The sequence below is a fragment of the Poecilia mexicana genome, unplaced genomic scaffold (assembly GCF_051168715.1).
Source record: "Poecilia mexicana isolate PSO_F unplaced genomic scaffold, ASM5116871v1 scaffold_16, whole genome shotgun sequence".
Taxonomy (NCBI): domain Eukaryota; kingdom Metazoa; phylum Chordata; class Actinopteri; order Cyprinodontiformes; family Poeciliidae; genus Poecilia; species Poecilia mexicana.
In genome coordinates, this window is record NW_028263385.1 from 18,281,791 (window position 1) to 18,309,334 (window position 27,544).

General features: G+C 41.5%; 1 protein-coding gene across 1 annotated transcript; it reads left to right on the plus strand.

Annotated features, from left to right (window-relative positions):
• Window positions 1-63: 63 nt before the first annotated feature.
• On the plus strand, window positions 64-25,331 carry hdac9b (histone deacetylase 9b). Its single transcript, XM_014994430.2, has 11 exons — window positions 64-920; window positions 9,219-9,460; window positions 9,782-9,968; window positions 11,247-11,370; window positions 11,463-11,584; window positions 17,363-17,494; window positions 17,678-17,793; window positions 19,138-19,260; window positions 19,762-19,939; window positions 20,880-21,094; window positions 23,315-25,331. Exons 1-11 carry the CDS (start codon window positions 812-814, stop codon window positions 23,651-23,653), a joined length of 1,887 nt encoding a protein of 628 aa, XP_014849916.2. The 5' UTR covers window positions 64-811; the 3' UTR covers window positions 23,654-25,331.
• Window positions 25,332-27,544: the final 2,213 nt, after the last annotated feature.

Consider the following 27,544-nt stretch of genomic DNA (forward strand, 5'->3'; position numbering starts at 1 on the left):
CATGTAAAATGAAGGTGCCTTTTTTTCTTTTGGAAACGTCAGGGTGAAGGAGGCTGAGCCTATTCCTGCACCTGAGAGAACAAAAACAGAGACATAAATAGAGTGAGAGACACTGGTTCAACAAATCAGAAAGGAGAGATAGAGAGAGGTTTCAAGCCTCCATCTGCAGAGAGCGAGTCAGGAGACATGCCTTCTGGCAGGAGCTGAAGAAGACAGCTGTGTTTGGTGTGGTATTTTTAAACGCATCAATGCTGCTCCAATCCCTGCGCCTCGCCTGACCTATTTTTAGCCAGGGCTGGCCATTGTTCTATTTCTGTCACCTGTGAGCCCCGCAGTTGTTGATTCACATGCAAATGAAGCTCGCTCCCTCCTCGGCTTGCATTTCTGCCTGTACGAGGTGCTCAGAGCACACAGCTCTCTCAGCAACTCAGCTTTACGTTCTTCTCTCTGCCCGGACACTTTGAAGGCAGCAACGCAGGAGGGACAGAGGCAGATAAAAGAATCAGAACCTGCTGCCATCTTCCTCCAAACATTGTGTTGATGTTTTGACCAGACTGAAGCAGGACTCCCGGGAGAGTAGCTGCCCTGCCGAGACACACACACACACAGAGAGAGAGAGATAGAGAGAGTGTGTAGTTTTCGTGTTAGAGCTCTACAGTCGGAGTAGTTCCTCAGAGGAGGAGGCAGAGGAAGGGAGAGAGTCGCCCGTCGTCGTGGTCTCACCTCCCCCCCCCACTCTGAGCTTCTGAGGGGTGGCTCTTGGTGACAGGAAACGCAAGGCTGGCGATGAGACCTGAGCGCTGACTGGAGTATGCTGCAGACGATTTACGAGGGCGAGTCAAGTTTCTCCACAACAGAGGGGCGCGTCGGACACCAGCAGCTCCTCAACCAGAGCAAGATGCACAACATGAACAACTCAGGTGATCTCACGCTCCGCTGTCTCTGCTCATCCTAAGGAGTTCTCTCTGTCCTCCTGCTTTTCCTCTTGTTTTGCTTTCCCCCCAAATCCCTTCCGCCCTGCGTGCTTCCCATGCACATATCCACTCCATCTTTCTGTCTCACTCTCTCAACTCGTGCGCTTTTTTTTTTTTTTTTTTTTTCGTGGGAGACATCTCAATCCACTTGGAGCAGAAACTTTTTTTCCCCCCCGAATCAAGGTATTTTCTCTGACATACATTGCTGTGTGAATTGTTTTTCTGTGTGGGCTTCTGAAAATAAGTGCTTTTTTCGTCCCTGTTGACTTAAATCAGAAATGGAGTTAACTCTGTTCCGCTTGCTTGTAGCTCACTGAAATGACTCACTGTGAACATGACAGGGATGTTGGGTTTTGCAAGCTTCCATGTCAGCGTGTACTTTTGAGGGAACAGGAAGGGAAAAGTTACAGAGACACTGAAAGCAGGGGGGGGCATGTAAAAGGTTTCTCTTTTAACATTTACCACCAACTCCGTATCTGTTCTATTTTGGGCTTGGGACTTGAATTGAAGAGTTCACAGCTGACATCAGAATGAGTAACATCTACTTACTGTATTGACTCAAGAGCGACATGAGTCACACTTCATTTGTTTTTTTTGTTTTGTCTTTTGTCTTTTTTTTTTTTTGGTTTCCCTATGTGACTGCCGAGAAAACTCAAAAGTATCTTTAGAAATTATGACAGAGTTGAAACTGTGTGCTGTGTGAAAACATTATCCTACAGTTGCGTAACTTCATAAAAAAAAGAAGAAATAGAACAACGCAGAAGGGTTTTAACGAGCTTCTTTGCCTGTACACTTACATTTTATAGCTACCTTTTAAATTGGCTGTAAATGTTTTAGTATTAAAGTGAAAATAGAGTGGATTCGAGATAATTAAGACGGAGTGACGGAGCGTCAACTCCCACTGAATGTACCTGGAGCCTTACGGATCTTCTATAACCATCGGGCTATAGAAGAAGGGATTTCTTCTATTGTCTTGCGGCTTGTGAACCAAACAAGACCCGTAGAGCGCAAGCACTTGAATTCAGGCTCCTTGCTTATTCTGTGGGTCAGCTATTCTTAGGTGAGTTATTTTCAGCTTATGGCATTAGCCTGCTAAGATTAGGCGTCTGTGCGCGTTATCATTCCATCTCGCATGCTCCTGATATAACAGCGCCTCAGAACAGATATTAATAGAGAATTCTGCCGTTTGCCTGTTTTAATTTGTTTTTTTCCACTTTAGAATAAACCACATGACGATGACTAACATCATCTGCACAAAAATACGTCTCTGTGTAGAACTGAGTGAGTTTACTAGGTTCCTCTGGCTGTTTTGTTCGCAGCAAGACATCAATCAAAATGTTCTAATAGTTTTATGTTTATGTGGTCTTGTCACGAAAGGAGCGTGTGAAGAAGCTCCAGAGTCGGATAAGTAGCTTATTTGTGATGTGTTAGTCTGAAACACAGTTCTGATCCGGCTTCCCTCCTTTTATCACACTTCAAGTGGATCAGAGAATAAAAGGGCTTAATCACAATTTCAGATTAGCATCAGGACCAATAAGGTTCTATCAAAAGAAAAAGAAAAATATCCACAGGTGGGTTCTCAACCAGAACAGAGAAATGAGTGAGTTTCCCCTTTTGCTTAAAATATCGTACAAATTTCCAAATTTCTCCAAACCCCCCCCAAAGCTTTCAGAGAAGAACAATGCAAAACCCTTCAAGTCCACTCATCTACGTCCTGGACCTATTCAGGTAGTGTGCGTTTGAAGTGTTTACCACAGAAGAGATGGTGCAAAACAACACACATAGGACAGGTTTTAGCGTCAGCACTGCCAGAAAACTGCCTAATTTAGGAGTAAAAAGATTCCGATGACAAAAGAGCTGCTATAAATACCCTAGACATTTCTAAATTCCTCTTCCTGTTGTTGTAGAATTCATCCTTAGAAGAGCATAGTTCACTACTATCAACGTTAGTGGACCTCTTTTTCCCTGTTGAATGGATTTCTGTGGTTCATGGAATGCTAAAAATGGAAAGAATGACCCATTTTACTAATAAATAGATTAGGAATTTACTGATTATGCAGAGTGAAGCGAATGTTGTGAGCATGTAGAGCAGCGGATCTCAAAACTTTTCGGCTTCCGGCCTGCAAAAAAAAAACATCTGTGGAAGTAACTTGTGACCTAGACTATTGGTTGAGTATGTAAATTTTAAGTCAATTAAGCTGGTATGACTTTTGATATAGCATTTAAAGCATGAACAATTTTTATAACTACTATTTTAGTTGTATTCCTGACTAGGATTCCAAGTCCGCTCACTTGTCAGATTTTGTCCCCAAGCATCGGGGAAAACTGCTGCAGAGTAAAGGAGCGTCCTAAAAATCTTTAGTAAAGAGCATTTCCTAAACGTCAGTCGTCTGCTCGATTCTCTTTTTTTGCTCATACTTTGTATTGTGTGTTATTGTTGTGTAAATAATTAGAGGTAACAGCAGGACGGGAGACAACTGAACGCTTGGCTTCCTTCAGTCAAAGAGCCGTGGTGGCACTGCTTTGCTCTCTTTGTTAGCAGACAGCCTCCCTAACCACAGCTCTGGCTCAGCTGCAAGGACGAGCCTGCAGTCTTAAAAATAAAGACCTGTTTCCTGCTTTAGACATACCAGCTGCTCAAAATAACAAGGCACTTAATGAGAGATCCAGCACCACATTGCAGTCCCAAGCATCGGCTTATTTTTTTTTATTCTTTGCCCTCAAACATCTTCTGTATCTCTGTTTCTATTTATACTGGCAGACGGGGGAATTTAGATAAGCAGCCCCTCTCTATTTCAGTTTAAATGCTCACATGCATTCATGTTTACAGCACAACCAAGTGTGTTCTTAAGTCTTTGTGGCAAAAAAACTGAAAATTACTGCTGCTTCAAGTAGAAAATACCTAAAGATAGATAGGTGAGCTTTACTTTGTACTGATGGAAATGAAGTTGCATCACAGCATGTGGTATATTTACTTTTACGTAATTCTCTGGCTGCAAATCAATAACATTTCAAAGTCACATATTTAAGTTTTGCCTTTAACAAACACCAGTTTGAGGCGATGGTGATTTTGTTCAACATTGATGAGATGCTATCAATCAAACGCTGGAATTGGCTTTTTTCTTGGGTGACTAATCAATGATCACCAGGTCAAATACTAAGAAATCAGATCTTCTTCTTCCCCAAATTTTTAGATAAATTCAGTCTATAAATTCGTTAGCTACTGCTCTGTTGTCTGTTTTTTTTTTTTTAAACGGAAAAGGAAGATCAGCTCAAGGTTATAATTTCATTCATAAATGGAGACAGTCTTCTAAATTTTTGGCAATCATTTTGTAAAATTAAAGAACCTGCCTGTATTCCATCTGTCATTTGATATGATGTAAAAAATGGCCTTGGTAAAACATTAGAATCAGATCTCAAGAATATGAGAAATCGACATCGACTAAGAAACGCTTGAGGAATGCGTCTCTGTTTGATATCAAAATGCCGCTCCATTTAATCTCTGAAATAAGTTTTCTCGGAAATATCCTCAGATCCAACTGATGAAACAAGATCCTAATGTAGGCTGAAGAGCTTAAATGATTTTAGCCTGTTTGTTCTTTTTTTAGAAGATTTGCTAAGATTCGGTCGTGTTCAGGGAGGCATGGTGATGCATCAGCTACATAAAAACTTGTTAAAGTGAAACGTTGCGTTCCAACCCTCTCACGTGCAGTAGTAGCATAACGTCCCTTGTGATGTGTGTTTCTTTCTTGGATGGGAACCTGCTAATGTGGTCTGAGGCAAAAAAAAAAAAGGCAGCCATCCAACATCTTAAATTAAGGCTGTGATTGTCACTCTAAGCACCAGCAGGACTAATGAGAGACAGATTGGTTATAGGAATAAACACGTTGGAGACACTGGTGGTGCGATGCTGCAGTGGGAGTGTGGTCACAGGCAATGAGTCACCCTATATCCCCTTGGCAGGACCTCTGCTGGGAGAGGAATTTGGGCACGGTACAGGGTGCTTGTTGCTCCTCCTGTGCTAAAAACAAATTTGGGAGCTGTCATTCATAAATCTCTTGTTTACCAACGCCTACTGGTCCTTCTGTGCACTTTCCACGAATCAAGCGGCACCCAGTATGAAGTGTTCCCTATAGGGGAGGGCGTCAATGTCACAGACTGGACCGCTGTCCCAGAACGCGCAGAGTTTTTTTTTATTTATTTTTTTTTTTATTGAGCGACAGTTTCAGAAATTAGCTAAAAGTTATGTAAATGTGACACTGCGTTTTATTTTTGCCTGTGTTAAATCGAGCGGGTGGCCTCACAACTGTGACACGCTTTTTGCATGTGGTCTATATTAAGACCCTGCTCAGAAAAACATTTAAAATTAGCCTCCGCTTCTGGTAGTTCTGCTTTCTCCTCTGCCTGTAGAGTATTTTTATAATATAGGAACACCAGATTTTCAGTTCAAGTCATTTAAGACTGCAGTTTGAATTAATAAATAAGTGGGATTTTAGTTGGAGGCATTGCAAGTCTGATGTGACGTGTAGTTTGAAAAACGCATCACTAAGCATACCGGTATCCTTGTTTCAATGTCAGTCATGATAAGGGAAGCTAAAAATCACACATATCAAAGATCAAGGCTTTACTGTTGCTATAACAGCGCTTGCTTAAATTTAGGACCTTGTGTTTCCTCATCACTGTCATTATTCAACACGTTGAACTTTAAGCAGACATATGCATATGAGGCTACCGAAGCTTTCCCATCCTGTTAAGCTAAATGGAGAATTTTCTGGTGGAGGCTGCGCTTGATGTGCCGATCAAAGTGGAGATCCTTAATGCCACTCATAGCCAGGATACAGAATAAAATATGGGATTAATTAGATCTCCCAGCAGGGATTTTATGCCTTTTTTTTCATCTTTCTTTTTTCTCTTTGGGTAGGGGAGCTATATTTGGGTCTATTAGGTAAAAGCAGCACTAAGGCTGTCTGGCTCCCTGAGCCCTGCTGTGGTTCACAGGTTCACAGCACCCACTACAAAAAAGCTCCTTTGTCAAGTACTTAAAAGCTAAGATTAATATTCCCTGTCAGGAGAGAAGTGCCTGTTCTACAGGTGCCTGTTCGACGTGTCTGCCATGTTGTTGCCCTTCTCTGTCAACCGATTGAAGTTGTTTTTAGAACACAGAGAGGAAAAAATGACAGCGCTGGAGTCCCTTCTGTTTGTCTTCACTTCTTTTGAACACGTTTTAAGTCGCTCTCCCCATTGATTCAGAACCGAGCCGCTGAAGGCTTTTCTAACGTCTCCTCTCATTCTGTCTCCGGCTCGGGACTCCTTTCTTATATAAGAGCTGAAAAAGCTGATATAATAGTCAACATGTCACATCGCACACTGTAGGCAGGAGATGACATGCAGTGAGACTTGATATCTGCAGAACAGGGAGACATAATTACGTCGCCAGCGTTGCCATGGCAGCAGCAAGTTAGGGTGGTGGATACTGGGGAGTGCGTGTATGCTTGCGTGTGTGTGTGTGTGTGTGTGTGTGCGTAGTGAGTGTTTGTGGGTGGGGGTGAGGAGGATTGTCACAGACTGGGATTGCGCCACTCTCTTTAATGTTTCTATTTTTAATCGTCACCGGCGCACGCACATGGAAGGGTGGCAGAACTAAAAAAAAACATGACAAAACAAATGAGCACCAGTGAGATTTACAAGATCAGAGAGCAGAGGGGCACTGCTTTTTTATTCTTTTTTTTTTTTTTTTTTTTTTGCTGTGGATTTTGTCGCTTTTTACAACCTCTGTTTAGATTTATCACAGGGCCTTCACGTGGACATATGTGTAACAATTTATGCAGGCTTAGTTCTTCCAGTAACAGGTGAAGTAATTGCACTCCCGATGATCCCTCAGATGTGACCTCTTGAGAAGAGTAAGCCAGTGAAAGGACTCAATAAATCTCCATCTAGCCCCTGGAATTTTAAGCAGATTTTAATAATTGTCCAGCTTTGCCATTAAGGAGATAGAACACAGTCCAGATGCGTCTCTGAACATCACATCGTATTAGGCTAACTAACCTTTATCCTCTAGATTCAATTACCGCAGAAACTACGCCGCCTTTGCGAAAGCATTCACTTGTTACTTTTTAGCCAAAGTACTTTTACATAATAGTCCAACACAAAATAGCTCATAATTATAATGTGGATGGAAAATGAAACATTGTTCTCCACATTAAGAGAAGATTAGAGAGACTGGCCTAAATGCAAAATGATATGCTTGCCAGAAAACGCTACACATCACCCCAAGTTCACCATCTCCAAGGTGAAACATGGTGGTGGGACATAGAAGCTGGTCAATGTTTATGGAAAGATGGATGGAGCTAAATTACAGAGAAACCCTTTGTGCCTGCGGAAGACTTGAGACTGGGGAAATGTGGAGGTGGTTGCGTCATACTTTTCTTCTTCTGCAGGCTGCTGAGGCTTCCTGCATACCTACGACCCCATAGATAAAGAGTCTGATCTTGAATGGGATGGTCTATCGTGGCTGTCCAGTTTAAGTCCTCAATGACTGGAGTCCTGCCAGTCTTTGATACGTCTCTGCTCCGACACAGCTAATTCAAATGGTCCAACTACCTTCGCATCACGTCAAAGTTCTAGAGAAGCAAAACAAAACAAAAACAAAAAAACAAAAAAATGCAGGATATCAGTCCTTGAGATTAAAATACAACCATGTGCTAGTATGGTCTAGAAAAAGTCCAAACCTAAATACAATTGTGGAACTTTGTAAAGACTTCAAAAGTGCTGTTTAAAAACGGCTCCCCATCCAATCTGACTGAGATTGATCTATTTTGTAAATAAATAAATAAATAAATAAATAAATAAATTAAATAAACAAAATATTTCAGCATTTACATGTGAAGATGGCTGCAAGTGAAGCAAAAGTTGGGTGAACGAGGTAGGGGCAATGAAAACTACGATAAGAAGCATCCCAGTCTTTCTGAGTCTAAATTGTCCTCTGAATTCTGTCAGATCTTCTCTGACAAGTTTCTTACCCTTCATTGGGTGATTTGGTTCAGTCATATTTCAACATGTCTCTGTGGCATTTATTGACATTTTCATTGAAGCAGCCATGGAGATGCAGTTCAAACAGTACAAGGAAAAATCTCAGCAACAATATCAGTTTTTAAGAATAACAAACATCATTAGTTTATTGTTATTAAAAAGGAATAGCAAATCTCTCTTGCTCCCTCAATTCATCTGTTGTAAGGTGTCTTGCTTCAGGGGCCTAAATCCAAACTTGTGCTCTGCATCTCATGTTTGTAAGAAATCCAACCTATGTGCCATTTTCCTTCCTTTGTACTATTATTAATCTCTCTCAAATATATTCAAAATATTGAAAACTGTATTGTAACGATTCAAAATGTGGAAAAAGTTCTACTCCCAAAAGACACTGGACATTGTCCTGGCAACACATCTTAAAATTAATTGAAAATCTTCACTCTCCACATAAGTGCACACAGGATCAGCCTGATGAAGGCAGATGGGACCAGTTGTGTGAATTAGATGAAAAAGTATAGAGAGGACGTGGAAAATATTGAACAATCACTAATCATCCTCTGTGGAGGAGGACGATGAAGTAAATCTGTGTCTCGCGTTCTTTACTGGCCATTGATTTATTTATTTATTTTATTTTTTCCGCAGAACAGGCTATATATAGAGACTGGAGACCAAAAGGGGATGCCCTGTCACTTTGTATCAGGCAATTACCCATAATAGAGAGGCACTTCTTACCAATGTGCATGCTGCGTTGTCTGTGCTGAAGCACAGAAATGAGAACACCAGGCAGGTACATGAATTTACAAACTCACGCGGGTTCACGGCCCGTTTTTGTCATACATTATTAACGAGAGGAGGAAATATCTGCAGGATGTTCTGTTGCTGACGGGGAGGAGGGCGTTTTTGCAATTATTTGTCTATCAGTGGGAAAACAGATTTCATGTAAATACTTGAAATGGTTGCTTCAACATTTTCTGTCACATGTCTGCCGAGTCTCAAAGTGCACACAGCAGCCCCCGGTGGACTCTGAAATGACGTGCGCGAGACTGTTTGTTTATACATGCTATAATCGCAGGCTTTCTAGGATCACGGGAGAGAAAGATTTTCTTTCTCACAGTGAATGTGCACATTTTTCTTTTTTTAATCTCCCTCATAACTGTTCATTTAATTACAGCTGAAAACGGCACAAATCTTACATTTTGTCCCTTTTCTGTGCCGCAGTCGACATTAAGCCAGACGTGCCATTGGCTGTGGAGCCCCTGTCCCCTTTGGACCTACGCACAGACCTGAGGATGCTGGGGCCAGGCTCAGACCCCGGACTGTGGGAGAGGCAGCTCCAGCAGGAGCTGCTCCTCATTCAGAAGCAGCAGCAGATCCAGAAGCAGTTACTGATCAGCGAGTTTCAGAAGCAGCACGAGAAGCTGACCCGTCAGCACCAGGCTCAGCTTCAGGAGCATCTCAAGGTTAGCATTGCACCGAGCAGTAGCGTGGAGGTCAGCATGACAGCAGAAACAACAGAACGCAGCACAGCATGACATAGTGCAGATGCGGTACAAAAATGTGTACCTCAGGACAGCATAAAACGAGTGCGGCAGAAGGAAAACAACTCAGCAGGACTCAAGGTTTTTTGCAACACATTCTATATAAAAAAAAAAACACATCTTAGCTGGAGCGTCGAGTTTTCCACCGCAGCAAAACAAGAAACAACGGAAGTTTTTTTTAAAAAGCTTCTTTGATTCCACAATTACTTCTGTTCATGCTGATGTGAGCACCGCTTTTCTCAGCTCCAGCAAGAGCTCCAGGCCATGAAGCAGCAGCAGGAACTTGCTGAGAAGGAGCGCCGTCTCGAGCAGCAGCAGCAGCAGCAGCAGCAACAACAACAGAACCAGCAGGAAAAAGAGCTGGAGAGGCATCGACGAGAGCAGCACGTCTCCAGCCTGAGCCTCAGGGGCAAGGAGCGCTCCCGAGAGAGTAAGAGCTCGGCACCGTCATCGTCGCGATTTCCTTTCTGTCAGGGGCAAATGTTTCGCAAAACAAAATTAACCACCCGTGACAAAAGCAATTATATAAGGCTGAACCTTTTCCATTATCTTGAATGCTTACCAGTGGGGTTTATGAAAAATGTACATATAAGAGCTGAATGGAATAAATTGTTATAAAATGTTCCCTTCAGTTTACCCACTGGAGCAAGCACCACGTTCTGTCCTAATCCTAAAATTATGGTGTTGTATAGTGCAGCGTTTTTCCTGGTATGCTTGATTGGACAGTGTTCTTTCCCCGACACTTCATTCAAAATGTCAATTTTTTTTCTCTCATTATTTCTGTTATCTATTAAATCCAAAATAAATTAGCATCAGCTCACACAACCCCCACCAGATACTGCAAACATGTGAGCTGGTATTTCTTTGCGTTAAATAGTTAATGCTCAGCAGTGACTATGTGAAGGGAAATGCTTATTCATTCTTGAGCTAAAACACTTCTAAACACCATCACCAAGACATTTAAGAAAGCAGGGTTCGTGTTTAAGCCAGCCTCACTAAAATGGCTTGATAGTTGCAAGTAAATCACAATTAGATTTGCAAAAGCAAGGGCTTGAATGTGAGCAATAAAGAATTAGACTCATTTTATTGCCATTCATAATGAGGACAGGCTGTTAATTTTTGATGTCTCTTGCTCTTGGAGGAAAATATTTCTCAACAGCAAATCAAACTGTCTCATGACTCTGGGCTTGGCTTTAGGCCTCTGATAAGTAGTTATGTTGATGACTGGACGGCACTTATTCAGCACTGATGTCCAGTTCTTCGGTGACCTTTTAAAGCTCAAATTTAGAAGAAATTTCTTCCAATAGCGTGATAAAAATAGTGTCAGGTATAACATTTCATTGCTGTTTTTACCATATAGTTAATAATAGACGAGATTTATGACTTTGCCAAGTCAGGTAATGTGAAGCTGTTCTCTGTAACTCTAACCATCTTATGGGGAAGAAACTCACTGCAGAATCACGTATGCAGCAACATTATTGTCCCCCTTTGACCACTAGGGGGAGATCTTCCTACATAAGTGGCCTTCTTAGGAGAGGAGAGGATACTCGGTTACAGGAGTGATTTTGATATAGTCTTGCTGTTGTTTTTAAATTAGGATGCAGGGGAATTACTTTTGTATGTATATATGTGCATCGAGTGTGAAGATCCAGATATTTACAAGTTAGGGTAACCCCAATCCCTTTGGTTCTGCCTTTTGGTCTCACAGGTGCAGTGGCCAGCACAGAGGTAAAGCAGAAACTCCAAGAGTTTCTGTTGAACAAATCTGCAAAGGATCCAGTCACCAATGGAGCCAATCACGCTTTCATCCAACATCCCAAACTCTGGTACACGTAAGTGACTTATATTACTTTTTGGGGAGAAGTTGAATATTTCGGCACATTTTTTTTTCCCTTTTTGAAACCTCCTTTATTTTTTTTAACAGGTCCTCTCACCACGCATCCCTGGACCAAAGCTCTCCACCACTGGGGGGCACATCGCCCACCTGCCAGTACACTCTGCCGTCACCTATCGAGAGCAAGGACGACTTCCCCTTGAGGAAGACAGGTTTGCTAATCTACACATGAACACAGCACCAATGTAAAAATCTTCATGCGTAAACGTCCTCAACATACACAGTTTTCAGAATTTGTTTCCGGAAAATTAAAAGCTTGAAGGACTCGATATGTTTTTGCTGTCAATTCAAGAAAGGTGTTTTTATACTGATGTTGAGGCATTATTAGGGTCAGCATGATACACCTAAGTTCAGAAAAACTTTAATTTGTCATATGTGATTATGTAATAATCACTGATAATAATTTGCATTCTCACAGTAGTTATCCTGCGCCATTTTCGTTCCTACATGTTTCCACACAAATCATTTAAAAAGTGATGATGACCTTTTTCTAATGATTTTGTAACCAAGTGTTGTCTATCAGCCTGTTAAGGTGCATTTTTATGTCGACTGTCAGGTGAATAGTGCAACCTAAGAGCTACTTCCTTTCGTGCTTCAAAATAAAAGTCTCAAACTTAGCACAAAACGGTATTAAGCTTAAGGAATAAGCCCATAACAATAGCCTTGACTTATTTCACTAAACAGTTAAACACAGACGGACACAGTGGATAGTGTTACGTTAGACAGACTGCGCTTTGGCAAGAAATCTTGTGTCAGGAGATCTTGTTGCGTCTCCAGTGCTGGTGTTAATAAGCTGCCGTGTTAATGTCCCTATCAACCACAGCTCGAAGGTGTTTTGAAGTAGTCCACAGCTAAATTGGATAATTTAGGCCGAATAATTCCTCCTGAGATATGGTGCCTCAAAACTGTTTAAAAAATGTAAACATAAAGTTTCCACCAGAAAAGAGCTCAAGTTTGTTGGTTTAAAGTGGAAGGGAGTTCTCTGGGGATTAACACGGAATTAAAGAATGATCCCTTTTGCTCAGTCGCTCTGATTTTTCTTTTATAGGTGTAAAGGTTTGCAGGAGCAAAAACTTCATAATTTGGCTATGAGGTCACCAAATACAATGTGTTTTCTCATCCTCTGCCGCTTGTCATTTTGCACATGTGCACAATTTGAATATCAAGCAGAAGGAATTACGTAAAGCAATGTCACATCACATCAGAAAAGAATCTTAAAAGGTAATTACAAACTTTAAAAGATGACTTCTTTTTGACCTTTTGTAATATGTCCACAACACATGAGTTTCTCATCTAAAATACTAATAAATATCCTTTAAAACTAACTTTGGGATTCACAACACATTTTAGTTAAGAGAAAAATCTTAGAATTTAAATTTACATTTAAATTTAAACTTGGTTTCTCTGCCTTAATCCTGTGCACTGACAAAACCCTTTTGACTCTGTGGAAATAGATTCCTGAATCTATATGTGGTCATTTCCTGCTCAGGGCCATCCTCCCCCACTTCCTGTCGATCTTTATTAAAGTCCTCTGAGAGTTTGGCACACAAGAGAGGGGACGCACACAAAGGTAGTTTTGTTCCCATTGGTTGTCGCAGATAACTGATTGGCAGGTGTTGCAGACTTGAAGCTTGCGCAGGCAGGATGAACCCTGACAGGACTGTTTGTTTAAGAAAAGGCAGCTCTCTTAAAACAAAGTAGAGGCGACTCGGAACGCTCCGTGTCAGACTCCCCACTGCTTCACCTCACCAAACTTTTCCTGTATGACTTTGAGATTCACAAAATATGTTATTTGTTCCTAAAGAACTTACAAAACATTTGTATTTTTTTGTGACAACTTACCTGAAGTCAATTTTATTCTATCTGTTTAGGTGGTATGTTCTGATCTGGTAGCCAGTTATTGCTTTAAATTGCATGTGAACCATATGGCACTTGCTTTCATGTCTTCTCTTAAGGGTCCCACGTACTTATAGCCACATTAATCCCTATAAATACAAAGCGTCACTGACACTCTTGTGTTTCTCTCATGCACCCAAAAAGCAGCTGAAAGACTGCCATGTGACTTAGATGTTACCTTTGCTTATATCCTCTTTGTTTCAATTCCTGGAATTAGAATAGACTCGGCTGACAGCACGTGATAGTCTGTGGTAAGAATAGTTGTGGCTGAGCAGTAAAAGCTGCATCTCCCCAACACACCCCACCCTGCTCTACTCTGGTCTTGACCCACTTACCAGAAGTGTGTATTCAGCAGGTGTGGGAAAGATTTTCCAAAATAGTCCTGCAAAAGGTAAAACTGTCCACCACAAAGCATTAGGCTGTATGTTAAAAACTTATGTTTAAAATTTTATATGTGTATTTTTGTGTGGACCAACATGTTTTTTTAGCTGTTGAGAGGTGGGTTGGGGATGTCTTTGTCACAAATTAGGTCCTTGTAGACCAGTAATACTTTTGCAGACTGGTGTTTTCTTGCAAGTTTACAACAACTCATTGAGGACATGAAAAAGCTCATATTCTCAATGAATTCAGTTCAGTTAATTGCCAATCATTGTTATTTAAATCTAATATTTGGCGATACTAAGTATTCAAAGTTATTATGTGGTTGGTGAGAACAATATCCTCTGTTTTGGTTATTGGAATAGAGTATTCTTCGTGTCATCCGTTGTTGCTGCATTGCCAAGACCTGATTGCAGGGCGAGTAACTGGACTGAATAACCTGATTTGATTGAAAAAAAGCAAAAATGCAAAGTGTTATGAGCATAGCAGTGAAAATCAATGTTATATTTCTGAAAGGAAGGATGTTAACCGCTAACCTTGCAATTATATCCATCTATCTATTATCTATACCTGATTATACTTTCACAGTAATGTAAAATAAACTAACTTGTCCTATTTTTGCTGTCGAGCAGAGGCTAAATTAGGAGGAGACGGTTCAATTTATTCCAACACATACAATGGAAAAAAATATATATGCATACTTGGAGAGCAAAAAAGCTTTATTGGAAACCAAGATTTGTGTTAGCAATACAAATCTTGGTACAGAGTTGGTTCCTGTTTGCACTGTGAGGATACATGTACTAAAAAGAGGTGCATGTGTCTGTCAAACTGTTTCTCTGACAAAGTTCTGCTTGCAGCTGATTGCTGATATAAAGATACTTCCTGATCCAGTTTAAACTGGATTTCTGGCTAAGTTGTTTATGTTTAGACATGACACCGGTTCATCCGTTTTGTAGGTCACATTTAATGGGCTTACTAAATAAACAAAGGCATTCCTAAGTAACTGACTGAAAATAAGTTTTTAAACTGTTTAAGGTCTCTATCTCTCTCTCTCTCTCTCAAAAAAAAAAAAAAAAAGAGGCAAACTTGTTTTCTCTTTGAGGGACTGTAACTTTGGTTATTAAGCTTATGTCTGTAAAAATACAGAGCAGCATTACTTTTAAACTATTCAGCGTTAGTTTAAAAATTGATGTCAGCAAAATGCTCAGCTGGTGTTCTGTTGTACACAAAACTAAATTTTGCAGAGAGCCATCTGCCCAGATCCCAGCTTTAATAAAGAATCACTAATAGAGATGGCTGGGCTATACATCTGATTAACCACAGATAGGCGGACCATTAATGACACTGATTTATGATTGCAACATATTGTAGCATTTCTTGTGCCAGACGAGGTTTCGTTGCAGAAGTGACCCAGGTGTTCAGCATGCACGCTTTGCCGTAGCCTCCTGTTGCTCCCACCGTGCGTCAGTGTATTTTTATTTGATTATTTCTCCATAGAGACATGTAAGAAAGTGTTTGTTCATGCGCTGCTGTCTGCGTTCCCGTGGCGACCAATTGGGATGCGTAGCTTGGTGGCAGCGGCGTGTAAAAATAGAAAGCAATCAAGGCGGCAGGGCGTGAAGCAAATTCATATGACTCCCAACAGCGATCTCTCTCCATTTATCTCTGCTGCCTCCTTTCTTCCGCCCTCGCGCTCTCTCTCTCTCTTTTTTTTTTTTATTATTATTATTCTACCTCACACCCACAGGATTAGAGGTCTGTATTAGGGAAGACGGTTTTTCTGCTTTTGACAAAAGCCAAAAATAGCAGCGTGCGACCCACTCTCTTCGCCTTGCCCCTTCTCTCCCCTCCCCCCACCGCCATCACCATCACCCTCCTCCTCCCCCGCAGTGTTTCCACATCATAGTTGCACTTTCCTATGTGTAACCGTATGATGTGCAAAACAAGAAAGGCCTATTTAATTATTGATCAGGGTTAAATAATTGAAACAGGTTGGCTATTGTGTAATAGAAGGGTTTTACATAACTGTAATACATCTCTCTGCTTTGGCTTTCAGTCCCGAAAAAAGCAACTTATCCATTCTGCATGTTGTTTGAGTATGTAAAAGTAGCTGTGGGATTTCATTTGGAAGTCTGCTATTCTTGAGACATAACCGAATGACTAAACAGGAGCATAGTTCACCAGGCGAACACAAACGCTTTCTATTTTTATTTATAAACCAATTAATTCTTGCAAAATTTAAAACTTTGTTTTTATTCAACCTGCAATCACATCCTTTTCAAACATGACAGGGTTTGTTTTTTTTTTTGTTCTAAACTAATAGCAGGTGCAAATGTACATTAAGGTTTGTTTTCCTTCACCAAGGTGAACCTCTGTCCCAATTCTACGTACATTGCAGCGCTGGTTTTCTTTAGCTACCTCCATCTTCTCATCAACTCGAAAAACTTTTCTGGACGTTTCGCGGTTTTGAATGGTCTCTTCAAAGTGATGTGCAGTGTTAGTTCTTTGCAACCCGCCATGAGACAATGTATTTTCATTTGATTATTTCCCCATAGAGACATTTGAGAAAGTGATTGTTAAAGCAAAAAGCATTTTGCTCATATGATGTTTCAAGATAATATTTTATTTCCTAACCCGCATTTAAGCTTCTCCACAACTTTTTCCCTGACCTCGGCCTTCGTGAAGCTGTATGTTCCCAAATTTGTGGTGTTCAAAAAAACGAGATGGTTGCACTGGATTGCATTTGGGGGTATCAGAGTAAAGGAAAACTGTTCATTACTTTTCACAGTTGCACACTAAATTGTGTTGGTCTGTCATAAAATTATTCTTGTTTGTGGTTATAATGTGAGAAAACGCAAAATAGTTTGAGGGGTATGTATGCTTTTATGAAGCACTTCATAAATCAGTGTCAATTGTTGATGAATTAAGGCAAGATCTTATCTGATGCAACTGTTGTTGACTTTCTATTAGTAGTTAATAATCATCCATCACGAGAAGGCCAGAAAGTTGGTCTTGGACTGAATTTCTGCTGAAAGAAATTCAACCCTGTTAAATTGAGGCTTTAAAATGATTTGATTATCCTAAGTATGACAACATGCCAATATTCCCTCAAGTTCCCTAAACCCCTCATAAAAACCAGATGGAAACTCTTTACTCAACGTGTCTATCGTGACAGATATTGCATTGGCGTTATGACGCGGTCAGCCGTGTGTTCGGACTCGATACGTTTGGTCCCGCCTCTGGTTTGCATTAGGGCGACGGGGGATGTGGAGGAAGCCTGAAACATCTGCCATGTTTTTGTGTTAGTTTAACTGTTGCTACTGTATCAGGCTGTGGTCACCAGGGCGGCAGGTAGCAGACTCTTTCACTTTGAGCCTGCGTGTTGCTCGACCTAATGTAGTCCAGATGATGTGGAAATGGGTCCAATCCTGACTCACTCAAGACGTAGCTGGACACTGAAATGGTAGCATGTCCAAACATGGCAGCGTTGCCGTTCTTTCTCCTTTTGTTTTTGGATTGATAACTGTGGGAGTGGAAAGGATCGTACAGTCTGACTCTTGGCATAACGCAGCGAAGCAATCGTGCTTTACTGGAAGGTTTGATTCTCCTTACAGAGTTGTATGCCATACAGAACGCCTGTCCTTTTTGTCCTGCAGCGTCCGAGCCAAATCTGAAGGTACGATCCAGACTGAAGCAGAAAGTGGCAGAGAGGAGAAGCAGTCCAATGCTGAAGAGAAGAGACGGAAACATCATTACTCCGTACAAAAAGAGGGCTTTAGAGATTATGGGTATGCCTCACTCAGTCACTGAAGCAGCCAATACACAAATATGTTTTTTTTGTGTGTGTGTGTGTGTGTGTGTGTGTTCTGTGTCATGTTAGATTAACGTTACATTAGTTGTTTTTGTGTACTTGTTTAGATGATTGAACACAGCTCAGAGTGTTGACGATTCAAACTATTGATGTCTCGTAGATTCAGCGCCAACTAACAGCGCCCCTGGGTCTGGCCCCAGCTCTCCCAAAGGGGCCTCTAGTGCCTTGGGGGCTGAAAATGGACCTTCCTCTCTGCCTACGACGACAAAAACTGAGGTAAGTGTATAAATTGTGTGCAGGAAGATTGGTAAATTGTTTTGAACATGGCATAAAACATTCGGTTCTTGCAGCCATAAAAGTAGACAGCTGCCCTCTGCTTGTTACACGTCACTGAGAATGATCTCCATGACGACATTAAAGAGACACAACTCGACCCACATGACCTATTTCCCCTCTTTACCTTCATAAAGTTGATGCTACAACTTAAATACAGTCCTGAACACATAGGTATCAGAATTAAAGATGTTAAAAACATTAAAAAATTACTACTTTTTTACATTATTTTTTACACTGAAACTATGCCAAAAATTACATTTTAGTTCAATACCTTTTTCAGTGATATAAAAAAAAAATCCATATTGGACAAACAGTTCTTTAGAAAGTCACCGGTTGCGTCGTCTTTTCATAGGGTTCAGACTGCATTTGCATGAGCAGCTCTGATTCCTGGCTGAGTTGCGGACTAGAACTCGCCTTAGACTGAGCTCACAGTACTGGCCGTTATAATATTTGACAGATATGACACATCTCCGAGCGATCCTAACAGAGCAGCTGTGTTTGCCTTCGCATTGCTGTTTATTCTCCAAGGGACCTCCAGTGACACGGAGAGAAGGGAGAGACGCCCTGACAGACACCAGGTTGAAGCTTGAGGCTTGGGGAGACGTTCAAACTGGGAATTTTAATTGATATCCCAGGCGCTGGTAGCCAAAAGACACCCACACGCTAACAACATAAACATGCAGGATTTGCTATTGTATATGCCTGAGTCGAGGCTTTCATGAAAGTCACTGGTGGACTGCAGGGATCCCCCGTGGACCCCATGCCTGTTGCAAAAGCAAGGAGTGTTTGTGCACCGTTACATTAGGTATCCTTTTTCAGAGGGAAAGAGTCCCTTGGGTCAAATACGGGCCGGATATCCACATACAGGTCACCGAGTACTGGTAGGGGTTGGAAGGATAAACATGGCTGTTCCAGAACCACATGCTGCTCCGCTGCTCTGCTGGGTACAGGAAGTATACCCCAGTGCTGATGTTCTCTGAGAGAGAAGCCTGAAGGTGGGGACTGAGAAACTGAAGGACTTCACTTTGGGCTTAGAAACCTGCAGAAACTTTAATTTTTGTGAATCGAGGCTGATTTCATTCTGTGCAGGTCTGAAAAACCTTTGCCGCCATCAAACAAAAGAAAAAAAAAAACTTGCAGAAAAATGCACTTTCTCCTGTCATAGCACATTTACATTCATGCCACTTATCTTGTTTCCTTTTGAAACTGCCTTCAGTGCAATCTTTAGATCTGTCCATCCACTTAAATCTGTCTCTCTCGCTCTCTTCTGCCTGTTTGATGCAGAGGTGGCCTTCCCAGCCAAGACTATTCCGACCCGAGGGCTCCGTGTCCATGCTGAGCTTGTACACATCTCCATCCTTACCCAACATCTCCTTGGGGCTCTCTACTACACCCACACCAATTAGTGTGAGTATGAATACCGCGGACCTTCCTGCATGATATTTCACAGTTGTACAACACTGTGGCCGTTTTTGTGGATGTGAGGTATTCATCTCAGTGTGGGAGCTTTGAAACCTGCCATCAGTGGCTTTCTGGACTCTCTTTATGACAGCAGGGTCACTGACCTGTGGCCCCAAATGATTTTATTGGGCTTAGATAAATATTGTGCTGCAGTGTCTTGTGTCAAGCATGCTCTTATCCTCCCCTGTTACCTCATTAATCACGGCTTTTAAAAAGCCCCGCTGCTCTCAAGTGCAGCTCCCGATAGCCTGACACAAGATATATCATCCTTTGCATAGTGGCACATTCCACAAAATATTTATCAAGTACACACCAATGTCAGACTTTCGTATTCACTGTTACCTCCATTTTTAATGAAGAGAATTTCTTACTGTCCTTTGTGGAAAATTAGAATGTAGAAAAGGTTAATATTGTTTAAATTCATTTACCTTAACTCCCTGCTTTTAGGCTGCTTTGGGCTTAAATGACAGATCGACGGAAATCAAACATGGGTTGCCTGGGCACCTGCTGGGCCCTGTGCCACTTCAGACAGCCCTGGAGTCAAAGGTCAGCCCCAGCCACCAGGCTCTGCTCCAGCACCTCCTCCAGAAGGAGCAAATCAGGCAGCAGAAGATCATCTCTTCTGGTAAGGCTGTTACCTGATTTCAGTCAGCATATAGTTTCTTCGCACCTTAGAGAAGAACCGAAAAGTGCATTTAAAGTTAGGATATCATTGAAAGATTCAGAATGTGAGACAAATATTATATAGATTCAATAATAAAAAAACATGTTAATATGCTTAAAGCTTTAGCTAATTTGATGTTTGTCACGTACAGCTAGTGCAGTCTGAGAATGAAGTTCCTCAGAAAATTGGAGAATTAAATAAGACCACAAAAAGAAAAAGTATTTTTTTTTTCCTGATATAGTGATGTTGGCCTACTGAAAACTATTTTTGTGTGTCTCGGACAGCCTTTGCACTAGTTGGGTCTCCTGTTTCATATATCACTGCATCGGCTGAGGTGTTAAGGAAGCCCAGTTCTCTTTAATACCTTCAACAGACCTGAAACGTCTGACTGCTGTGGCCCCAGAAGCTCCATATCCAGCTGCAGTCTACGTCTTGGAATTTTTTACTTAAACTCCCAAATGAGCTTTGCTACATAATCCTCCGGAGGCAACGGTTATCCCTGTTGCTTGTGCAGTTTTTTTTTTCTGGCACACTTTTTCTTTCCACTCAACTTTCCATTAATGTGCTACAATATCGCACTCAGTCAGCTTCAGTAACGATGACCTTTTGTGGTTGACCCTCCTTGCATATGGTCTACTGGACAACTATCCTGTCATGATTCTGTAGGCCATAACATATCTGTATTATTTTTTTTTAAATACAGGTCAAAATTTTTTATTTTTTTAAAGTTGTACATTCATTGATGTCTATAGCCTCTAGACCTGTCCTCACGCGTTTAAAACAAAGCATATTAGGTGCCCTTCAAAATAAAATGCATGATTTACTGCAGACGTTTTGTGCACCTGTATTTGCAGCATAACTTTTGGAAAACTTTACCAAGGTGTTTGTCTTCTCCGGCAAGGTCAAGGCTCCATGTCCTCCCACGCTCAGTCCCCTCTGGTCATGAAGGATCGCTCCTCCAGCAGTCGGCCTAAGCTACCAAAACACAGACCTCTGAACAGAACCCAGTCGGCACCTCTGCCTCAGAACACACTGGCCCAGCTCGTCATCCAGCAGCAGCACCAGCATTTCTTGGAGAAACAGAAACAGTACCAGCAGCAGGTCCACATAAATAAGGTGAAAACAATGAGTTTCATGACTTCCACAGTGCTCCTCCTGACATTCAGCGTCCATTCTTTGGTTCTCACGAGGTCGCGGTTTATTGTAGGAAGTTTGGGTTAATCGTTTTAAGGACACAAGCGTGGTTCTATTTTTAGTCATTGTGAGAGAGTAAGTGCAGCTCAACTTTGCGGACCTGGCTCATAGTCTTGTTCCACCCTCAAAATCCTGCTGTTATTTCTGTGAACCGAAGAACTTCTGCCTGACTTCAAATGAGGAAGAAATCCTTCCTCTGCAATAATTCTGTTATCGTAGCTTGTGGCGTCTGTTCCACTCACATGCTAACGCTGTGAAATTTAATTCATCTTAGTTCCCATGAAAAAAAAAAAAAAGACGCCTTGAATGCATTTTGTTCCTCTGTGGCAATATTTGTGTTTCTGCGAGTTGGCCATAGTGACCTGGCTTTACACAGACTGTCATTATTCTGGTGTGAGGTGGCCGGCGGCGTGAAAGGCAGCATTGTGTGAGCTCACAAGCTGATGTGTCCCAGGGTTGGGTCCTGACAGAGCCATGGGACCCACAGAGGAGCTCATAGCTAAAAATATTTAAAGAAGCACTTACTGAGCAGCACAATAGAAACTGAACATGTCACAGTTTCTTTGTGCGTTGAAAAAACACGATTAGGAGTGAATTTAAGACACTCTCTGTGAAGCTGACTCATTTGAAAAACAATAGCGTCTTTAGAACCATGTCAACGGGGCCGGCTCTGATCACTCAGGCCAATGAGATTGCAAGTAAATCCTCTTTAAGTGGAGGTTATAAATGGCCACTAATCGGGGATGAGCCCTTAGTGTTTATTGAGAGGCAGCTCTGAAACATTGCCCTAATTAATTTCCGAGCAGTGGCTTTTGTACGGTTGTTTTTAAACATCCCTCAATTGCTTCTATTTTTTTCCAACGCTAGCAACGGTGGTGGCGGGAGGGGGAGAGCCGTATTGGAGGAGCTTAGGGATTTTAGGAACAGTTGCGAACGGTTTTCACTAATGCAATGCTAAAGAGGCTAATTCGTATTGATGAAAGGGTATTTATAAAAGGCCTAGATTCTGCAGATAGCAGTGCTGGTTGGTTACTGGCTGACAGGAAGAAGACAGCCTGACTTTGGAGCCCTCTTGTGGGTAAATAATCTGCAAAGGCTGAGAAAGCAAATAATTCAATTCAATCAGGTTCAGTTTATTTACATGGCACAAATTAATAGCAACATGTCTTCTCAAGGCACTTTGCAAGAAAATAAGAATCAAATTTATGTAAAGAAATATGTAATCAGATCAATGCAATATTATAGCTTAATAAAGGCATAATAATAATTTACAAACATTCATTCCGAAGTGATCCTATTTTTTAATACAGTACGAGATTAATATAGACACATAAAGAAGAATGGCATCAAACTATATCTGTGCTTTCTGGTGACATATAAAATACAAAAAAGAAAAACACAAGCTGATACCTGAGAGTTAAATTTCTCTCTGCTACTATGGATTGTTTATAGTTATGTGACTTGAACAGTTTTCATGAGGAATTATATTAAATCCTTTGATGCTAACCTATTAAAAATGCTCTCCTGGCAAGAGATCACACTTCTGCTATTATGAACTCTAATACTTAAAACAAAAACAAAACCTACACAAAGGAATAGGTTATTTCCATCCAAGCTGTTATTACTGACGAAGCAAGGCACTAATGCTATTCTACATTTCTAGTCCACAAAGCCAGTATACATTTGTACCAAATGGGTAATTAGACCCATTTCTACTGGGACACAGTGTTATTTACCAATTAGGAGACTTCTGTAAGCAGTTGATTGAGCTGAATTGTTTTAAAAAAAAAGAACAAAAAGTCAGAGTAAGGAACGCTCAATCCAAACGGACTCCACATTCCTTTTTTTTTTTTAGTCTTAGAGGAAAAAGGCTATGTATCATCTTTCGTCCTCTTTACTTCAGTGTCTCAATAAAACATCTTAAAGTTTGCGGTTGTAATGTGACCAGATGTGAAAAGGTTCCCTGATATAAATACTTCTTCGTCATCGTATGCTAGACTAGTTCTTTATGTGGTTACAAAGTTTGTGAGGGACTGGATTTCGTTTTCATTTACAAATAGGGCTGCTTTACAAGGCTCATTTAACTAATACGCGCATGGACGCAGGATGTCGGTGTTAACGTCAAGCCGATGTGTTTTGCAGCTGTTGTCCAAGTCCATTGAGCAGCTACGTCAGCCCAGCACGCACCTGCACGAATCAGAGGAGGAGCAGGAGGAGCAGCAGCCTAAAGAGGAGACGGAGAGCATGCAGGAGGACAGGCTGCCCCCTGGAGGAGTCATTCGGAAGCACACGCTGAGCAGCAGCAGCAGCAGTGGCAGCTCGAGCGGCGAGCTCCCAGACGCTCACTGTGGGGTCATCAAGGTCAAAGAGGAGCCGGCTGATAGCGAGGACGAGGCTCTGACCAATCGGCGCCTAGAATCCGAACAGAGCACCTATCTCCACCAGGTCAAAGGGAGACTGGTGATAAGAGCCATGATCTGAGGGGAATGGATGGAGTTGATATCGCCCGCTCACAACGATCACAAACATCTCCACTTGCACGCACGCATACACGTCAGACATCGCACGGTAGACCAGCTCTGTCACAACATATGACCTCCTCTCACTCAGCTGCAGCCTCACTCATCCTATACTGTTAAGACTCTGTTTGTGGTCTCTGTGTTTGTGATCGCTGTAAAATATGTATGTTTCCTTGGTTGTAAATATGAAGACACTTTAGATCTTTCTTTTTAAGAGCCGCTTTGGTCACCTGGAGTCGGCTCGGCTGACGAACCTTTATGTACATAATACTGTGGATTTAGCATCAAAGGTGATTTGTAGAGGGAAGCATTAGCAGATGTACAGCTTCGATGAGCCGCCATTCTGTACATTTTTCCATAAAATATTCAAATATTATCAGTCTTTGCTCTTTGTTCTGGAAGCTAAATCTTTTTTTTTTTTTTTTTTTCATGAAAACCCGTGACAACATTCACTGTTCAGTGTTTCCAACAACGGAAATGTGGAATATCTTGTCTTAGAGAGAATGCACATTTAAAATAATCCTAACAGGGCAGAAACTCGTATTGCAATTTGAAGGATAAAGCACTAAATCCTGGCTTGGGTGTGCAGGCATCTCCTTCACACGCCCCTGGTCTCCATCCCATCCCGCCTTGGAATGATCGCAGAGCCAGAGCCCTGCATTAGGTCGAGTTCTTCTCCTTTTCTCCCTGCCCTCCTCCTCCTGCTCCTCCTCCTCCTTCTCCTCCTTTCCTCCTCCTCCTCCTCTCTGGGTCCAAAATCAAAGCTTAACGGAGTTCCTGCCCAGCTTTCAGCAGAGGAGTCAGACAGGGAGAAAGGGAGAAAGAGAGAGGGTCGGGCAGGAAATGCCTTCAAGAAGCCAGGAGTTGATTCATGTGTGCAGGAATGCTGAGAGAGGAGGACCTAGTGTCGGAGGAGTCCAAGGGGCCAGGCTCGAGAATTGATTTACTGTCAAGACGAATTACAAAGTGAGTGGGGATATGGTTAAGGGACTCCTTTTTTTCTTTTTTTTTTTTAAAGGGAATCGCTTCCTTCATATTCCCCTGCGGCCTGCTTACCTCAACACACAGGGTTGATGTTACTTAAGAAAAAAACAAAAAAAACAAAACATGGATGGGACCTTTATTTTAATTTTCCCCAGAAAGTGCCCATTGCAACGTGTATAGTCTGTCTTAAAGTGATCTGTCCGATGTATTTCAGAGTCATGAACCTTCCTGTTTTGTTAGTACTACTGTCGACTAAATGTAAAAAAAAAAGAAAAAAAAAGAAAAGAAAAGAAAAAAAAAAATCCTACTCCAAGGTTCCGTGTTTGGATTCATGTGAGAAATCAAAACTGTCCGTCTTATGCTGCACAGTCAGATTGTCCGGTTTTAATGTTTTTAGTGTAAGTAAACACAATCAGAACAATGCGAGTCTTGTTCTCCCTCTCCTTTGATTTGGTTATAATGAGAGCCCCCCCCCCACAACTCCCCTCCTCGCTGCCAGTGGGTGGGTGAATGGAGGTGAATGGGGGTCGGAGGGTGGCGGGTGGAGGGTTCTGTGGTCTGTTCATAGCAGTTTGCATTTTTTTTCCCTCTTTGTTGCCTTGTGTGATAAACCTTTTTTTTTTTCTAAAAAAAAAATAAAGTTAAATTACCTCTGAGATTCTTGCTGTTTGATTTTTTTTTTCTAATGATGATGCTACATGAAGGAACAAAGCAAGCGACCTCCAAACAAGTTCTCCTTTAATGAAAAAAAATAAAATAAAATAAATAAATTCAAAGTGGCATTCTGGATAAATTTGAATAAACAACTCTGACAGACTGTTTGAATCATCGTATCAACTTGCTGTTCCCACAATACCTTCCACGACCCAGCTGTTTATTTTCAGGAGGATCTAAATGTGACCCTTCAAAGGGAGCTTAAGGGACTTTAAAACATTTCTTTTGATGTGAACGGGCACGGCTTCATGTGAAAGTGTAGCGGCGGAGCAGATAAGGTGAGCTGCGAGCTCGTGATATATGACTTTTGCATGAATACTTTTAAACCAAGCTTAAGCAATTTCACAGTGAGCTCAGTTTGTGAAGCCGGCGTAGTTCAGTCAATATCCAATGTTACTTATGCATACTCCAATCTGGAAATATTTGCTGATGCTGCACAAAGTATTAGAGGTCTGCTCCTGATCGTGTGCAGTTGTTCGGGATTTTACGTTAAGTGCAACAGATATCCAAAACTGGTCAACTGATCTGGAAAACTTTTCGATCAGAGTGCCAAAAGCGTTTTCACAAAGGTGTCGAGTTACCTCACATTAGGAAGTATTTTACTTGAATTAGACACTGACTCTTTCTTAAGTAGGCCCCATCTGTCTTGAACTTCAGGCCCTTGTGATTTTAAATGAGCTGTTACAAAGGCAGAGAAAAAATAACGAAGCCCAAATCCATCTGCACCGCCCCTCCCCTGCTGAACCACGGAGCCAGTTGTAAAAGCAAACAAGCACTTTTTAAAAGGTGTAAGGAAATAACAGAATTCAGCCAACTTGCTTACTTCCATTACTTCGAGAGATCTGAATTATATTACCTACAGGACCACGAAACAAAGAGTTATTGTCATGCAGTGTTCACACGTAGGGAGAAAATACAGGATGGTTGGGGGCAGGGAGACAAAAAGAAACATATTTTTCATAGGCAAAAGTTTGTGTCTATGAAAAAAAAGTGTATAAAGGGATGTGGAGGATTTTCTCATTGCTTTTTACAAAGATCTGAATTCTAGATTCACAAACATTATTTTGTCAAAACAACATGGCAATATCTAACTAAAAGATTTCAGTTGAACGTAGAAACATCTATTAAGGCAACAACAACATGAGCTGATAGGCCACTCAGCAGGGAAGAAACCTTTATTTATAAATCAACATTAAAAAACAGTCAGATTTCACGTCACCAATATAGACACACAAGCAAAATGAATATATTATTTGGAGTGAGTGGTGTGGAGAAACTACATTTAAGGGATTTGCTCACAACAATCATCACACAATTTGAAGGGGGAAAAAAAAAAAAAAGAACGTTTTTTGAGCAGGCCAGACCAGCCCGACTGTGATGTACAGCAGTGGCAGCAGCATGCTGTGTGGCTGATTTGCTGTAGGAGGAACGGGTGCACTACCCAGCACGCATGGAAAGAAGATTATGTGAAAATACAGAAGTAACATTTCAGGACATCAGGCTGTTGAAGCTTGGAAACAAGCGAGTCTTCTAAATAGACAACGACCCTCAGTGTACAGGGTATTCTACTAAATACAAAGAAAATAAGAAAGTGTATTGAAAAATTCAGAAAGAAATGTACTCATTATTCTGGCATTTTGCAAATACACTGGCGACTCGGTATTTGTGGGGGATGGGGACCACAGGTACCTGTGAGTAACTCCTCGTTTTCAGTTTTAGTCCAGTGACACATCAGAAAAAGGTTGAAACAGAAAGAACAACACCTGCTGCGGTTCTACTGTGGGATTTTGTCAACCCACATTCCGAGTCGATATTCTTGTGAATGCCCTGAAGAACGACTGTAGTAATTCATGCATTTTATTTTGAAGGGCACCTAATATGCCTTGTTTTGAACAAGTTAGGATAGGTCTATGGGCTATGCAAAACATGTTTTATTTTTTTACTCAAAATCATTCTCAGATATTGAGATTTCACCTGCTCAGTTCTGCTTCTTTTGAGCCCCTTTCAGAATGAGCTGACAGGTTTATGCAAATAAGTTGCTGCTGGCCTCACCGACCTCCGGCTCAGTGTTTACACTATCGCTTTGTACACATGGCTGCAAACAGATGCGGGGCTATACGGCGGCACATCTTTGACCCTGAGTCAGACCCAGAAG

Coding starts and splice junctions, on each gene's coding strand:
- hdac9b (XM_014994430.2), top strand. CDS start 812: ATGCTGCAGACGATTTACGAGGGCGAGTCAAGTTTCTCCACAACAGAG. Junction 921..9,218: donor GCACAACATGAACAACTCAG/GTGATCTCACGC, acceptor TCTGTGCCGCAG/TCGACATTAAGCCAGACGTG. Junction 11,585..17,362: donor CTTCCCCTTGAGGAAGACAG/GTTTGCTAATCT, acceptor TTTGTCCTGCAG/CGTCCGAGCCAAATCTGAAG.